A 17,781-nucleotide genomic window follows, 5' to 3' on the forward strand; every position below is an offset into this window, starting at 1 on the left:
GCAAAATGCATTATTTCCCATTTCTTCATCAAACCTTTAAGTCCAGTGATATAGAAAAGGTGGAGCAATCCTGGCTAAAATTATTCTTGCTCTTTCCAGAATAAAATCAGTGAAACCAATAGGTCAATAAGGTCAAGTAAAATTTCAGTCTTACCTCATGTGCAAGGCCAAGCCGTCCTGTAGGCTGGAAATCCCCAAATCAGAGAGTGTATCTGAGCCAACGGAAACTGGTGACAGAGAGCCCTCCTTCTCCTCCAGTAGGTCCAGCTTCACCAGGTTGCTGATTTCATCCTCTGAGTTATCTTCAGACACAGAACCAATTATGAACCGAGAGTGCTGGTTCAGCTCCAGAGGTTTGGCCAAGGGGGATGGTTCACCCATTATTCCTTCAAAATGAGCTCTCAGAGCTATGAAGAAAATAAGTGAGAAAAGCTAGGTTATAGATAATAACCTATATGTGAGGATAAGTTATTCCTAATATACTATGGCAGGCACTTGGAAGCAGGGTAGCATCTAGAACTAGTTTCTTTGGCTCTTCTATTTCAGGGCTTTGGTTTTCCACAAGAGAGGAAACTCCAGATCATAGTAACTATGCCTAAAAAATTAAAATTAGCTCCCTTTTCCTCAAAGAAATCTCTTTCAAAAAACTGTAAGCCATTCCCAGTCTCTTTATCAATTTGGTAATATCCAAGAGATAATTATGAACAATGGAGAAACCTTTGTAGTAGATGAAAGCTGCTTGTAATACTGTGATTTTGGTTGTCAGTACTGGGGAGAATGTGGTATAAGGATTGGGGAGAGTGGATGTCATTTCAAACTAGGTGTTTAGAGTAAACTATATAACAATCACCTAGTTCCAAACACTATATTTTGAGAGGCTATGAATTTTACCTAAGTGTATTTTTGTTAAATATACACACACAAAATATATTGATATTGATATATATCCATACAGATAAATATATATAGGTTGCTTTAAAGCAAACTCCAGATGGGTTTCATAGTTGAAAAAGAAAGAAAGAAATCTTTACTTGGTCCTCATGAATTTTTTCTTAAATTACATCTGTTAAAAATTCACCCAAGAATGTCTGCTTTTGATTCTAATGTGCTGACATTGATAGGGAGAAAGTGAATCTACTATCAAATTCAAAATCTCTAATTAAAATAAGGGAGGTGTCATCTCAATTAAATATAAGTTTTCTAGATATAGAGCCTTATTAGTCATAACTGGATATTTCCAACAACTAGCAAACTAATTAAAAGATCAAAGCATGGTTCAAAGTCCACAAGAAGAAATAAAACCAAAACTAAACAGTATTTACTCTGTCATTCAAAAGATCCTATTAAAAAAAAAAAAAAAAAAACCTTCAGAACTGCACATCAACTTAGTATTGAACTGCTTATATCCTAACAATTTTAATTCAGAAAGCAATATTCCCAATCTTATTTTGAGGTGCTCTAAAATATGGTATATCAATAAATAACAAATTTATTATTAATAAGTTGTTTATGTTGTACACTTTGAAGTGTAAGAGTAGGTGGCAAGCAGTGTTCTTTGACATTAGATAACAAAACATAGGGGCACTCGGGTGGCTCAGTCGGTTGAGCATCCAACTTCAGCTCAGGTCATGATCTCACTGATCATGGGTTAGAGCTCCACACTGGGCTCTGTGCTGACAGCTCAGAGCCTGGAGCCTACTTCAGATTCTGTGTCTCCCCCTCTCTCTGCCCCTCATGCTCATGCTCTGTCTCTCTCTGTTTCTCAATAATTTAAAAAATGCTAAAAAATAAATTTTAAAAAGATAACAAAACATCAAGATTTTAATATCTTTGGGAATCACCATTAAACCTGTTAAAATTCCACATGCAACATTATTGTTATGTAATTTGTGAATCAGAGCTTATTCATTTACAAAGAAAAAACAGTATTTATAAATGATAAAGCAGTGGTTCTCAAAAAGCGTAATTTCCAGACCAGAGGCAGCAGCAACACCTCAGCACATGTTAAAAGTATAAATTATTGGGCCTACCACAGAGAAACGAACTGTATCACAATTTACAGGTTGAGGCCCAGTAATCTATACTTTAACAAGTCCTGAAATCTGAGAACCACTCTGCTGGAAGAATGAAACAGTAATAACAAATTGCCAGAAATGCTAAAAATATTACTTATAGATATTTCTTAAAAGTGAATTAGAGATTACTTAAGTAACTTTTATTTTAAAAACTAGAATCAAATATAAAAATATCATGGAACAGGAAAAACTTGACATCTAAATTTACTATACATTTCTCCTTTGGAATATTAGGTTTCATTAAAATAATTGTTTTTAAATGTCTCTAAAGTTTATAAAGACATTCACTTCCAGAACTTTAAAAAAAATCCAAATCATTTAAAAAGAGGAAAAAGGGAGAGAAGAAGAAAGTGAGGGAAGGGAGAAAAGTTCTAACAGATTGACCAGTCTGAAGAACACTAAAAGGTACAGCAACAAGAAAAGCTACTTATTTCACATTTTAGAGCAGTAAATAATTAACTTAAAAAAACAAAAAAACAGGAGACCTCCCTCCCCCGCAAAATTCCCAACTCCATCTCAACTAACACATAAAATAATGGCTGCCTACTTCACAAGAGAAATAAGTAAGGCACTCTTCTAGTCTATAGTCTGACTGAAATTAGATGACTACACAAAAAAATAAAATTCAGGAGAAAGGAGCAATTCTCTGATTCCATGGGAGAAGAAAAAGAAATGATTAACTAATAAATGAGAGGCTCCATAAGGTCAACTTCAACTTCAAACTTTCCTTTCCTAGCCAAGAAGCACATGAAGGCTGCCTTCTTAAAGTGTGGCAAAGACTGGAAGCAGCTCAGCTGTCAGCAGCTAAAGAGCACTTCTACTGAGCGGTATCCCAGCCACAAGCCTGCAAACCATCAGAAAAGAGAGGTCATGTATGGAAAATCACTGAGTAGCTATCCAGACACTCTAGAAGCTACTCTATAGCCCGTCCCATTTCCACTGATTCTAGCCCTGAATTAAGGAGAAAGGGGATGGAATACTACCACTGTCAGACCATTCACTTCAGGTTATAGCCCCCAAATCTGCCTATGTCCTTTCATAGAAGGTAACTTTTAACATTAAAGCCTACAGTTTAATATTTTAGCACATGAACATAAACTTTTTATGACACTGTAAACATGAAAGAGCATTATTTGTAACTGACCTCTTATAAGTCTTACTGTCTGAGCAGATATCCACCTCCAAAAAGAACTAAAGAGAGAAAGACAGAGAGATTTGAAGTGTTTTGGTTTTTTTTTAGGAAACCCAAATTTTAGCAATTCCTGTTTTGCTCAGTATAATACAAAACTGATAATAAAGTATCATTTCTCTAGTCAAATCTATTATTTAACTTGAAACATACAGTTCAGTTGTTTAACTGTTCAAATCTATAAGTCAAAAACATTACATTCGAAGACTTATTTTTCATGAGAGTGATGAACAATAACCAAGCTTACCATTTCACAAGTGGCCTTTTCCAATTGCATACTTCGATGAGCACATTCCAACCTTAGAACTTCCAACATTTCATCAAAAAAAAGAGGCAGTGGGAAGAAGAGAACCACTAGATTACCTACAACTCAGTTAGGCTCTGATTATGTTTCCAAATGGTTTATAGCCATGCACAAAGTTGGAAGCCAGGAAGAGGACAGATCTCTCATTAAATTAAGTTCCTAAAACTTTAAGGGACCAATGAGTCTCTACTTACTTCCCAAATCCTGGGTTTTCCTTCTATGCCAATGACTTAAAGGTATCCAGGGTAAAAACTCTCAACTTTGATTATAACAATCACCAGTGGAGCTACTTATTTATTTAAATTAAAAAGTTGTTTTTTATTTGGATATGATTGACACACAATGTTACATTAGTTTCAGGCCTGTGGAGATTTGTAAAAACATGTATATCCAAACTCCACCCCAGCTCTACAGAATCAGAATCATTGCTGGAGGCCAAGAGATCTGAAAAGAGTTGCTCAGTTGACTGACACTGATATATATCCAGGCTTGAGAACCACTGGTCTTCAGTGGGGAAGAAATTCAGAACTTCTAAGAGACGACCTTGAATGACAAGCGACAGGACCGGGGACTGTGCAGATACATTAATTGAAGAAGCTGGATTTGTCCAATTATATAAATTACGTAGTCTAAACTAGCATTATTCTCTACAACTGAGGTAAGGAAGGGGAGTGAGAAGAGGAAGAAAAACGAAAAGTAGTTTGGATCAGATGTAACCAGAGGTGCAGAGATGGAGCTAGAGTCAAAATCTAGGACTCAAGATCAAATTCTGACTCTGCCAAATGCTCGCAGTGCAAACTTGAACAAGTCACATAACGTCTCTGAGCCTTCTCATCTGGAAATATAAAAAGGTCACATGTACCTCAGGGACTGCTGTGAAGACTAAGAGTATATGAAAGGATTCTGTAAATTAAGATGTACTAGACCAGTGGTTTTCAAACTATGGGTTACCACCAAGCAAAATACTAAGAAATAAATTTAGTTGATTATAATCAACGTTTTAAAAATGAAGGAGCAGGCACCTGGTTGGCTTAGTCAGTAGAATATGCAACTCTTGATCTCAGGGTCATGAGTTTGAGCCCCAAGCTGGATGTAGTCATTAAAAATGAAACAGAACAGGGACGCCTGGGTGGCCCAGTGGGTTAAGGGTCCAGCTCTTGGTTTCACTTGGGTCATGATCTCACAGTTCTTGAGTTCGAGCCCTGTCTCCATGCTGCAAGTGTGGAGCCTGCTTGGGATTCTCTCTCCCTCCCTTGCTCTCTGCTCCTCCCCTGCTTGTGCTCTCTCTCTCTTTCTCTCAAAATAAATAAACTTAAGAAAATGAAATACAACAGGGGTGCCTGGGTGGCTCAGTTGGTTAAGCGTCTGACTTTGGCTCACGTCATGATCTTGCAGCTCATGAGTTTGAGCCCTGCATTGGGTTTATAACCTTTGCCCATCACTGTTCATCTCCAGAACTTTTTCCATCTTGTAAAAGTTGGAACTTTTACAACTGAACCTCTGTACCCATAAAACAAGAGTTCCCCATTCTCTGCTCCCCCCAACCTCTGGCAACTACTATTCTCCCTTATTGTCTCTGTGATTTTGACATCACGTAAGAATCATACAACATTTTTTTGTGACTGACTTATCTCACTTAGCATAGTGTCTTCAAGGTTCATCCACACTATAGCATATTGCAGAATGTCCTTCCTTTTACAGGCTGAATAATACTTCACTGTATGTGTATGTCACATTTTGCTTATCTATTCATCCACCAGTGCACACTTGGCTTTTTCCATATTTAAGCTATTGTGAATAATGTTGCTATGGACATGGATTTACAGACTCTTTGAGAGCCTGTATTCAATTCTTTTGGGTATATATCCAAAAGTGGAATTGCTGGATCATATGGTAATTCTATTTTTAATTTTTTGAGGAACTACCATACTGTTTTCCATAGTGGCTGTACAGTTTACATTCCCACCAGTGGTCCCCAAGGGTTCCAATTTCTCCACATCCTTGCCAGCACTTGTCTGTTTTTTTGATGGTGGCTATCCTAATGGGTATGGGTTGGTATCTTATTATAGTTTTGATTTGTATTTCCCTAATGATTAATGTGTTGACCATATTGATGTGCTTATTGGCCACTTGTATATCTTCTTTAAAGAAATATCATTTTAAGTTCTTTGCCTTAATTCAATTCAAAACCCAAGTTTTGAATTGGGTTTGTTGACTTTCAGGAGTTCTTTATATATTCTGGATAATAATCTCGTATCATCAGATACACGATTTGCAAATATTTTCTCCTGTTCTTTGAGTTGCCTTTTTACTGTGTTGATAGTGTCTTTTGATGTGCAAAACTTTTTAATTTTCTAGAAGTCCAGTTTGTCTATTTTTTCTTTTATTACTTGTGCTCTTATTGTCATATCCAGGAAATCTTTTCCAAAGTCAGTGTTATGAAGCTTTTGTCCTATATTTCTTATAAGAGTTTTATTGGTCCAGGTTTTAAATTTTAGAGCCTTGATGCATTCTGAGTTAATTTTTGAATATGGTGTTTAAGGAAGTGTCCGACTTATTTGTTTATATGTGGAAATCCAGTTTTCCTAGCACCATTTGTTGAAAAGGCTGTCCTTTCTTCATTGAATGGTCTTATTAGCACCTTGTCAAACATCATTTGACCATATATGAGAGGGTTTATTTCTGGGCTCTCTTTTTTTTTTAATTGATATATAATTAACATATAATGATACTAGTTTAAGGTGTACAGTATAATACAATAATTCTAAGCATTACTCAGTGCTCATCATGGTTAAGTGTACTCTTAATCCCCTTTATTTCACCCTTCTCCCTTCCCCTACCTTTCCTCTGGCAACCACCAGCTTGTTCTCTGTTTTTAAGAGTCTGGTTTTTTAGGGCACCTGTGTGGCTTAGTCAGTTGAGCATCCAACTCTTGATTTCAGCTCAGCTAATGATCTCATAGTTTGTGGGATCTGGTCCCACATCAGGCTCTGCTAGAGGTGCAGAGCCCACTTGGGATTCTCTTCCCTCTCTCAGACCCTCCTCCATTTGTGCTCTTTCTCTTTCTCAAATTTAAAAAAAAAAATTCTTTTTTAAATCTTATTAAAAAAAGAGTCTTTTTTTTTCTTTATTCATTTGTTTCTTAAATTCCACATGAATGGAATCATGGTATTTAAAAAAATTTTTTTTAATGTTTTGTTTATTTCTGAGAGAGAGAGAGAGATACAGTGTGAGCAGGGAAGGGTCAGAGAGAGAGAGGGAGACACAGAATCGGAAGCAGCCTCCAGGCTTTGGGCTAGCTGTCAGCACAGAGCCCAACGCCAGGCCCGAACCTACGAACCGTGAGATCATGACCTGAGCTGAAGTCGGACGCCTAACCAACTGAGCCAGCCAGGCGCCCCTGGATCATGGTATTTGTCTTTGTCTGACTTATTTCACTTAGCTTTATACCCTCTAAGCCCGTCTGTGTTATTGCAAATAGCAAGATCTCATTCTTTTGGGGCTCTCTGTTTGGTTTCACAGGTCTATATATCTGTCTTTATATTATATGCAGCTTTGTAGTAAGTTTTAAAATCAGGAAGCATGGGTCTTCCAGTTTTGTTCTTTTTTAAGATTGTTTTGGCAATTTGGGGGTCCCTTGGGATTCCATGTGAATTATAGGACAGGCTCTCTTTCAGCAAAAAACATTTCCACAGATAAAATCATGTCACCTGCTTTCCCCACCCCCAATTTTTAATATTTTCTTGTTATACATAATCCCTCTCTTCTAGCTGCACTTTTTTTTCTACAGATAGTTACTTGTTTTTGATTCTTTCATGTTGGAGGTTTTTCTCAGACATCTAGTAATCCTTAATTGTCTGTTTAATTTTAAGAGGGGGGATTGATTAACTTCGTTGTAGGCTGATATTGTGTGACAATTCATGAACTCCAGTATTACTACTCGAGGTTTTTTTCCCCTTGATCTAGTTATATTCTTCAAAGAAGGATCCTTTCAGCATTTCCCTCCTGATTGGTGGGAAGAAAAAACCCAAAGAAGATATACAAGTGGTGCACAAGGTTATAAATGTATTTAATACTGAACTATATGTCCTTAAAAGGTTAAGATGGTAAATTTTATGTATATATATTTTACCACAATAAGAAAAATTAAAGAAAGAAACACCTCAGGGCACTTGGGTGGCTCAGTCGGTTAAGCAACCAACTTGGGCTCAGGTCATGATCTCATGGTTCATGAGTTCGAATCCCATGTGGGGCTCTGTGCTGACGGCTCAGACCCTGGAGACTGCTTCTGATTCTGGGTCTCCCTCTCCCTGCCCCCCTCCCCACTGGTGCACGTGCACATGCGCTCTCTCAAAAATAAACAAACATTTAAAAAAAAGAAATTAAGGAAGAAATTAAGAACACTGCTGGCTTCTGGTGGGTAGAACTAGGTGACTGCAAAACAACGTTGGGGGAAAAAATGTCCCTTTGTATGTTAAAAATTTTGAGCTATGTGAACAGCAACTGAGGATTTTAAATAAGTTTCATAAAAAGTTTTACCAAATTAATTCCATGCCACTCTGATACATTATCCCATATCTTCCTGAACATCTAATCAGACAACAGGCATGTCATTACAGTAACAGTCAACTGTACTGTTACTGTACAGTTAACTATGAGTTACCTCTTCAATGAAGCTGGGAAAAGTTATTATCTCTTCTGATGGTTTTAGATCTATCACCCCCAATACCATGCAATGCTGTGTAAACACTAAGCCTTTGCAGGATGAATGTTCCCTAGGAATTTAAATGAACATTGGAGTTACAAAACTGGGAGACAAGAGACCCGTGTTTATTTCAAATATTATTCCCTAGGAACATTTGGAAGCCTCCAAGTAAAAAGCCATTTTGCAAATTCAAGTCTCTGGGATTATGGGGAAACCTAGCTGGCTCAGTTGGTGGACTGTGCAACTCTTGATCTTGGGGTCATTAGTTCGAGCCCCTTGTTGGGTGTGGAATCTACTTAAAAATTTTTAAAAAATAATAAAATAAATAAATTTTAAAAAGCTCTGGAATTATGAATCAATTCATGCTTATTACATTATTTCATGGAACAGCATTTAGAAAAAGCTGGAGTCATAATTTAGGTGTGTTAGCTTACTTCCTGAGCCTCAAAGATAAGAACAATTTCTTTCTTGAAGAAATATTGCTCTTTTTTTGTTCCCCAAGTCCCCTGGATAAATTAAGTCACTGTATTTCATATTACCTGGCAGAGATGTGAAACTGGAATTTCTAATCCTCTTGGAGTTATAACATCTTATGTGGTTTTAGGGAGATAGTTTTAAATTGAAAATAATGAAGAACTCTCAAAAATTAGTTGCCCTGTCTCTCTTCCTTTCTCAAACATAAAACAAAACAAAACAAAACAAAACCCTTAAAAAGCAGTGCCTGGGTGGCTCAGTCAGTTGAGTGTCACTTCAGCTCAGGTCATGATCTTGCTGTTTGTGAGTTTGAGTCCCACATGGGGCTTTGGGTTGATAGCTCAGAGCCTGGAGCCTTTTTCAGATTCTGTGTCTCCCTCTCTCTCAGCCTCTCCCCCACTTGTTCTCTCTTGTTCTCTCTCTCTCTCAAACATAAAAAAATAGAATAAAATAAAAATTAGTTGCCCTGTGATGCATTAAGTCAGATGATGGCCTGCCTCTACATCAGGTCAGTATCAGATAAAATATTCCCATATTGACTGGAAAACCATACTAAAAAATTCCTAAGTTACATTCCAACACTTACATGCTCTATTAAATTCTTAGATTTTTTAAAAAATATTTATTTATTATTGAGAGATAGAGAGAGGCAGAGCATGAGCTGGGGAGGGGGAGAGAGAGAAGCGGAGACACAGAATCCGAAACAGGTTCCAGGCTCTGAGCTAGCTGTCAGCACAGAGCTTGATGTGGGGCTCAAACCCACGAACCGCGAGATCATGACCTGGGCCGATGTCGGACGCTCAACCGACTCAGCCACCCAGGCGCCCCTTAAATTCTTAAGATTTTATGAGATGGAATCAGAGGGATATTATGTGGCTTGCTTTGTCAGGGCCAGGAATACCACTAAATGCTGAAGCACAAAACACAAACCCAGCTATCTATCCTTCTAGTGCTAATCTACTGGTATTATTCCTACTGAACTCAACCTACTATCCCAATTTGGCATGTGTGTAAATATATACACAGATATGTGTGTCAACTTACATGACTAAGGACAAATTTGAAAGCTGTCTACAAAAACAGAGTAATTTCTAGGAATGTCCTTAGCAAATGTACACTCTATTTCTGTAATAGGAGATAGTCAAGTATTCATAAATGAAACCTTATACTTCTTGAAGAAGATTCTCCAAAACTAAATCTGCTTTTCAAATTTAACTCCATGAATTCAGTTAGAATTTTCAAACTTTTGCATTATCATTTCAAAGATGAAAACCAGAGGGCACCTGGGTGACTCAGTCGGTTGAGCGTCTGACTTTGGCTCAGGTCATGATCTCGTGGTTCTTGAGTTCGAGCCCCACGTCAGGCTCTGTGCTGACACCTCAGAGCCTGGAGCCTGCTTCAGATTCTGTGTCTCCTTCACTCTCTGACCCTCACCCACTCAAAAATGTCTCTCAAAAATGAATAAACTTTAAAAAAATTTTTTTTAAAGATGAAAACCATTTATACAAGGTTATTCTGTCTGGGATGACCACGTTAGAACCCGTACTGCCAGGCAATTTTAATTCCTGATGTCATGTGATGATAAACACTACTATGGTAAAGAACAGTGAGCTTGGGGCGCCTGGGTGGCTCAGTCAGTTAAGCGTCTGACTTTGGCTCAGGTCAGGATCTCACAGTTGGTGGGTTTGAGCCCTGCATCGGGCTCTGTGCTGACAGCCAGCTCAGAGCCTGGAGCCGGTTTCAAATTCTGTGTCTCCCTCTTTCTCTGACCCTCCCCTGCTCATGCTCTCTCTCTCTCTCTCTCAGAAATAAATTTAAAAAAACATTTAAAAAAAATTTAAGAACAGTGAGCTTGGCATGACAAAAGGATAGACTGAGCCTAAGTCCCAAATAACATCTTTGGAAGGCAAAACAAATGGGACACTAACCTTTGGATGAGGCACTTAACATCTTGCTGAAGCCACTTTTCACTTCCTTCTTAAAACATCCTGAGACTAGATGGCTTAGGGTAGCTTTAATAACAAATTGATAAGAGAATTGTACCCTTAGAGCATACAAACTAAGTTTGGTTGGTTGAACTCATAAGAACATATACCTTATCAATCAGATCAATATTCTTTGTGTTCATGCAATGTCCTTACAAAACTATTTGTCATAGTTTCCTACCTATTTAACATCACCTTCACTTAGTCTATCACATTCAAATGGTGAATACTAAATTACAAAATTAATGAAAAAGACAACAACTAGTTGGGCAATAATACATTAAAGTGGAAGATCAATGAAGACTTCCTTTAAAAATGTTAGTCACCTCAACAGGTATAGAAATATTTTTATGAAGGGTTTGGGAAGATGCTCGATGCATAGCTTTTATTATTATTAACCTTTAAAAACATCCTAGATAAAAATATAACATCCTTTTTTCTGAATTGTAAAAATACTCCTCCAATTAGAAATACTAAATTCCAATGTCTAATTCCAACAATTTTTATTTTACTTCTTTCTTCAACTAGGACTGTTAGGATACTAGCTACCAAAAAAAATTTTTTTAAATAAAGAAAAACACTAGCCCTAGACCTGTTAAGCTCGTCTGTGTGACAGGTAAAAAAACGGTCCTACTCATTGACTGAAAAAGAAATAGAATGTTACACAGTGATCTACACCTGAACCTGTTCACAGAATTTAGAGAGGTCAGTATCAGATGAGAGAGTTCTGAGGCCAGCTTCCACAGTGACAGTTCTTTGATATAACCTAGTCATTATCTGAACTGTAAGTTTATTAAATCAAATGACACCATTTCTCCACCTTTCCTCCCATTTTAAAACAATTAAATCATGCTTGATATATTTCTATTCTGCACTGCTAATTCAAAACAAAACTTCTGCAACACAAGTAAACACAGGCAGAATTGTAAACTAATACTATGACGTTGATAACTTTTATATGTCCATTTTACAATGTTTGTTAATTATTCCTGGATTCACAGAAGTCCTCCTGTTACTAGAAATGAGGAAGTTGAGGCAAGAGAAGTGGAAAGAAACTTGCTACTCTGTAGCAAGCAGGCACCTACCTGGACACTACAGCTGCTCTCCTACTCTATTGGACTACAATCCTTTCCTTAAAAACTGCCTATCAGATAGCACAGAACTCATCACAGACATCCAAGGCATCCCCACCAAGAAGTAACAGACAAATCAGAGAACTACTCCCGGAGGAAAAGAAACCATGCAACCAAATCCAGTAACCTTCTCAATCTGTGCTTTGGAAAGGGGGGGCGGGGGGAGAGAATGAAAAGAGAAATTCAGTGGGGCCAACTTCTGTAACTGAAGACCAATACTATTAGGTATACTCCACACACTGGGAAATTACAGAAACAATGGTTAAGTAGAGATAAAATCAGGAAGTCCCCAGGTCTTTGATTTCCATCCTAAACTTAAAGCTCCCCCAAAACAAACAAAAACCCTGAAATTAAGTATTTCCCCTAAGTAGTTGTATTCTTATACGCTTCTATAAAACCCATAAGGCCTACAGAGGTCCCTGATATTCATAGCTGCTTGCAAGTGTTCACTAGTGTTTACTTTCTATCTCCAAACCCAGAATAGTGTTGGCACTGACCCAGGCAGGACCTCCACGCACATTTCCCCCTGAAATCGTTAGCTCCACATCCACTTCCCTAAATTCCATCTCCGATGGCTTCCCTTGGTCAGTATGGCAAACGGGGAGGAGAGCAACGACAGGCATGTACATTTCCTACGTCCCTCACAGAAAACAATAAAATCTCAGGAGCAGGAGCAGGCAAGGAACAACTCAAACTGGCCCTGGCTCCCACCACGATACAAAGACACAGCAGGAGCAACAGAAGCCAGGGGCTCTGCACCCCACACCTCCCTCTGCAATATAAAAAAGACTTTCAAAGCCTGAACCCAATCCTCAACATCCCTTTCCCACGTGGGTCGTCTCCCTCTCCTGACCGCTGGGTCGGATTGGAGAGAGGTCTGGAAGGAATCAAACCACGCCAAGGCTGGGGAGGAAGATGGTAGCGAGCTCCAGGCAGACACCCCAGCCCCTTTTTAGAGGCCCTGGACTCTACGATTCCCAGTTCCGGGGTTTGAGTTCCCACTCCACCCCCCACCCCGAGACCCCAGGCCCCTCCGCGTCTCCCCGAGAGGGAAACTCACGGGCCCTGAGCTGCGGAGAGGGCAGGGCTGCCCAGCACAGGTCCGGACGGGATAGAGCCCCGGCCGCGTGCTGGCGGGAGACGGCCCCCGGCTAGCGACGCTTCTCCCCAGGCCCCAGCCTCCCCAGGTCGGATCACCGGCTCTAGAACGACTGTCACCTCACCTCAACGCGGCGGCGTCCGTGGTCCGGCGGCCCGGGAAGCCTCTGCACAGAGGCGGTGCTGGGCAGGAGGAGAGGCCGGCAGCTGGGGCGATGGCTGACAGGCTCGCAGCACCAGGCCTGCCCGGCACACGGGGAGGGGGCGGGGCTTCACGGCCCCCGCCCCCGCCCCGCCCCGCCCCTGCCTCCCACCTCAGCTTGCGAGCCCCATGAGGCGACTACGTCCGGGGTTACTCCGGGCCGTTCACCTCCGACCCCACTCTCTGCTGCAGCGCAGTGTGGCGGGCCACGAGGAGAGGCGCGGGCCCCGGGGGCCGGGCGACAGCCAATGAGAGGGAGGCGCGGGGCGGAGCGACGTGAGGCGATGCAGATGGTCCGAGCGCCGCTCTGCCATTCGGGGCCCAGCGGCGAGAGGGCGGGCGGGTCCCGGGCGGTGGCGGCGCCCCTGGCTCACCCTTCGCCACCCGCTTTGGTGGGGGTGGGGGTGGGGGTGGGGGCGGGGCTGGCCAGTCCTTCCCCCTCCCGGCGGAGAAGGAGCGGGGTGGGGGAAATGGCCCGACGTGCACCTCCCAGGAGGGAGAAAGGCACCCGGGCCGCAGAAAGTGAGAAGCCAGCCGGCTTGCAATACGGGAAGGAAGTCCGGGACCAGAGGACCGAGCGGAATAGATGGTTTTCGGGCCCGTAAGGACCTTATCGTTTTCAATACTAACCCCTTGAAGAGGTGGGTATTGCATGCTTGAATTGCCCAGGATCACACAGACTAGTTTCCAAGTTAGTACAGGAGTACAGGCTAACTAACCCCTATTCTGGAACAACATAACCAGCCCCCCTGGCTTGCTAGGCAGCCCCAAAGCAGCCCACTCAAAGACTTAAAGTGCAGGATCCTGGAGTACTGAGGGAAAGCCTCAGTAAAGGAAGCTCAGTAAGAAGGGCAGAGTGCCAATGGACAACAGTCCTTTCTCCCTGCCTTGAGCAGGGGAAATAAATGACAATAAATTCCTGATTTCTCAGATGGGAGCAAGCCTCCCAACCTCCATTGTGGTTCCTCCAAGTCACTGAACAGAAGCCAACCAGTTCCTCTAGCTTTAAAAGTTACTTCACAGCAAGACTTTCAGGTGGCTGTGTGTTGAAAAGTAACAGAGTTTCAGTATATAATACAACTATCAGAAGAAAGAGAAAGAAATTAGAGAAAATTGCACTTCAGAAAAATGGGGTGAGCTTAACCCTTTACAAGAATTTAATGAAGCACCCAGAGTACTTGTCTGATCTTACACAGTCTTGTGCTAAAGGTTAGGAGAAGGACAGTGAATGATAATTTCATGGGAAGAAGTTCTTATGCCAGAGGCCAAAAAGTAAATAGGGTAGAAATACACACCTGAAGTCAGTTCTTGGGCTGAAGCAGAGGCAGAAAGATTGGAAGGTTCATCAACAAAGAATATTCACGTAGGATTCCTCATAATACCACTAGGTGGTAGCTTCTCCAAGAGTTTAACAACCTACTTTTTTAGAGACTGGAAACAAATTTGGAAATATTTGGACCTTACAGAGCAGTGAGCCATATTACAATATTGTGTGTGTTGTTGAATGCATCTGTCAAGGAACAGAGATAGGAAAGTCAGAACTTAAAGGTAAATGAGCATAACTTCTGGTTTTAACAAGATGTTTGACTTGACTGACTGGGGAGGGGGGCGGGGGGAGGAAGAAGGAAGCTTTGCCTCTCCCTAACAGAGCTCTCTCAAGCTGGCAAGAAGGAAATGACTTTGGAAAGAACTAAAAATCTTGAGGCTGCCTCTTTTATTTTTCATATACCTTCACCTCCCTATTTCTAAGTAATAGGAATTCTGCCCCCAGTATTCCTTCTTAGTGGTGATGCTGTATATCAGCCTTAGGAGCACTGCAAAACCAGGGGGTTTTACTCTTGGGAACTGTCCCAACTTACTCTTGGGAACTGTCCTTATGTGAAAATTCAGCAAGTCCTTACCTATCCTGCTTCTGACCTCACTGAATATTTGAAGTAATTGAACTCTGAGAAGAACCAGACGAGGAAAGGCCTGATTTAAGAACTACAGTGGAAGAAAATAAAGGATAAGTTAGGATATATACCTAGAACACTTAACATAAAATCTAGTTATTATCAAATATTAAGATGAGTAGTCAGAGAACTATGTCTTTGAAACAATGCATCTAGAATTTCAACAGTTCCTCAGTGTTGTGTTGTTACATGCCACAACCTGCCCATCTCTAGGCTCTTTAGAGCTGTTTCATGAGTTCTTGCCACACAAGCCAATATATCTTTAAGAAGCGGAGGAGGAGAGCCACAGGGTGGAGAGAACTTGCTATACAAGACTAACAGGTGGAACTGTTAGTGGAACTGTTCCACTAACAGGTGGAACTCACTCTCTTCTCGAGTGAATGTAGTGGCATACTTCTAGAAGCTGAAACTAGACAGCTAGGGGCTAAATTGTATTCCAAAATTCGTATGTTGAAATCCTAACCCCCAGTACCTTAAAATGTGAGTATTGGGAATAGGATCTTTAAAGAGGAAATTAAAATTTAAAATGAGGTCGTCAGGGTGAGCTCTAATTCCAAATGAATTGTGTCCTAATGAGGAAAGGAGTGGTGCCTGGCTAGCTCAGTTGGTAGAGTATGCAACTCTTGAGCTGATCTCAGGTTTGTGGGTTCAAGTCTCACATTGGGTGTAGAGATTACTTAAAAATAAAATCTTAAAAAAAGAGAGAGAGATTAGGATACACGGACAGAGGGAAGACCATCTGTGAATCACAACTGATGAAGCACTTACCAGAATTGTGGCTCTTATGCTGGAGAAGATGGCTATCTACAAGCCAAAGAGAGAAGCCTCAGAAGAGACCAACCCTGCGGACACCTTGATCTTGGACTTACAGCCTCCAGAACTGTGAAGAAATAAATTTCTGTAGTTTAAGCCACCCAGTTTTTGATACCTTATTATGTCAGCCCTAGAAAACTAATACAAGCTCCCAAATGTCAAATGGCTTCCAGGTCTTTCAGGACTGTTAAACAAAGGTGTCAGGGACTTATCCTGAGCATTCCAGCTACCTTCCAGCCTTAAAGATGGCGTCTCTTCCTACTGTGGAGAAAGTAAGAAAACTAAGCAGTTTCTGTCTTTAAGGTGATTACAAGCTAGTTAGGAAGACAAAACTAAACACCAAAAACAGTGTCTATGTCTTAACTCCTTAGATGATAGCCATGTGAATTTTATAAGAGCCATAAATGGGAGAGGATAAATTCTCAAAAATGAGTAAGACTTGAGGCACCCGGGTGGCTCAGTTGGTGAAGCTTCTGACTCTTGATTTCAACTCAGATAATGATCTCAGAGTTTGGGAGGCCCACGTATGGCTCCACGCTGACAGCACAGAGCCTGCTTAAGATTCTCTCCTTCTCCCTCTGCCACTCCCCCACTTGAACTCTCTCCGCCTCAAAAATAAATAAATAAACATTATAAAAAATGAGTAAGCCTTGAAATACATAAACAGGAGGTGTGTCAATGTCCAAGCCATTTTGGCACTTTATTTTCAATTCTATTTCAGTTTAGGGCAGAGTTTCTCAATGTTCCACTGACCACCTGAAATAGAGTCACTGGGTGCTTGTTAAAAATTCAGATTCCTGGGTCCCTAGGTGGCTCAGCAGTTGAGCGTCTGACTTTTGCTCATGTCGTGATCTTGTGGTTTGTGGGTTCAAGCCCTGCATCAGGCTCTGTGCTGATAGCTCAGAGACTAGACCCTGCTTCGGATTCTGTCTCCCTCTCTCTCTGCCCCTCCTCTGCTCACGCTCTGTCTCTCTCTCAAAGATAAACACTCAAAAAAAAAAAAAAAAATTCATGGGGTGCCTTATCCAGTTGTGAACGCCTGTGCTGACAGCTCAGTGCTTGGAGACTGGATTGGATTCTGTGTCTCCCTCTTTCTCTGCCCCTCCCCTGCTCATGCTCTATTTTTTAAAAATGCAGACATTTTTTTTAAATTAGTAATTATTCAGTCTGAAGTTTGGGGCTTATCATTATTGTTCCCCTCTGCTGCCAGTGTCTCTATTAAACAGCAATGCCTCCTACACCTGCACTTCTAAGACAGGAAACTCTTATTAGGTCAGACCAGAGTTAAGCCAAGGGAGGAAAGAAAGTGCCTTAATGGGGGGTGCCTGGGTGGCTCAGTAGGTTAAGCATCTGACTTCAGTTCAGGTCACGATCTCATGGTTTATGGATTCAAGCCCTGCTTTGGGCTCTGTACTGACAGCTCAGAGCCTTGGAGCCTGCTTTGGATTCTGTCTCCCTCTCCCTCTCTGCCCCTCCCCCACTCATGCTCTGTTTCTCTCTGTCTCAAAAATAAATAAACATAAAAATTTTTTTAAAAAAAGAAAGAAAGGACCTTAATGGGAAACTGAACAGTGAAGAGCCCACCTGTCCTGGTGGTTGGCCATGATTCCAAATTCCTTAAGTAGCAAGATCAGTGATCAACTTTTAGACCAGAGGATAGAGGAAACACTGGGATATTATTTTCCACTCGCTTCCATTATATAATATACTCTCTAACCTGGTTTCTAGGTTTTTTTTTTAATTTAAAAAATATTTTAAATGTTTGTTTATTTTTGAGACAGAGACAGAGCACAAGCAGGAGATGGGCACAGAGAAGGAGACACAGAATCTGAAGCAGGCTCCAGGCTCTGA

General features: G+C 40.9%; 1 protein-coding gene across 6 annotated transcripts in view; it reads right to left on the bottom strand.

Moving 5' to 3' along the window:
* The window catches only part of ACACA (acetyl-CoA carboxylase alpha), a 272,064-nt gene that overhangs the window by 212,705 nt on the left and 41,578 nt on the right, over positions 1–17,781 (bottom strand). For 4 of the 6 annotated variants that reach the window (XM_039256326.1, XM_039256324.1, XM_039256325.1 and 1 more), the window contains exons 1-2: positions 13,089–13,175; positions 155–407 (exon numbers count right to left, since the gene is read on the bottom strand). In XM_039256326.1, the coding sequence (XP_039112257.1) occupies positions 155–381 (227 nt within the window). In that variant the 5' untranslated portion in view covers positions 382–407; positions 13,089–13,175. Of the gene's footprint in view, positions 1–154; positions 408–3,219; positions 3,267–13,088; positions 13,279–17,781 lie in introns of those variants that run through there. The other 2 variants (XM_039256327.1, XM_039256323.1) reach the window with 2 other exon arrangements.

Source organism: Hyaena hyaena, unplaced genomic scaffold, assembly GCF_003009895.1.
Source record: "Hyaena hyaena isolate Hyena2069 unplaced genomic scaffold, ASM300989v1 scaffold_568, whole genome shotgun sequence".
Classification (NCBI taxonomy): domain Eukaryota; kingdom Metazoa; phylum Chordata; class Mammalia; order Carnivora; family Hyaenidae; genus Hyaena; species Hyaena hyaena.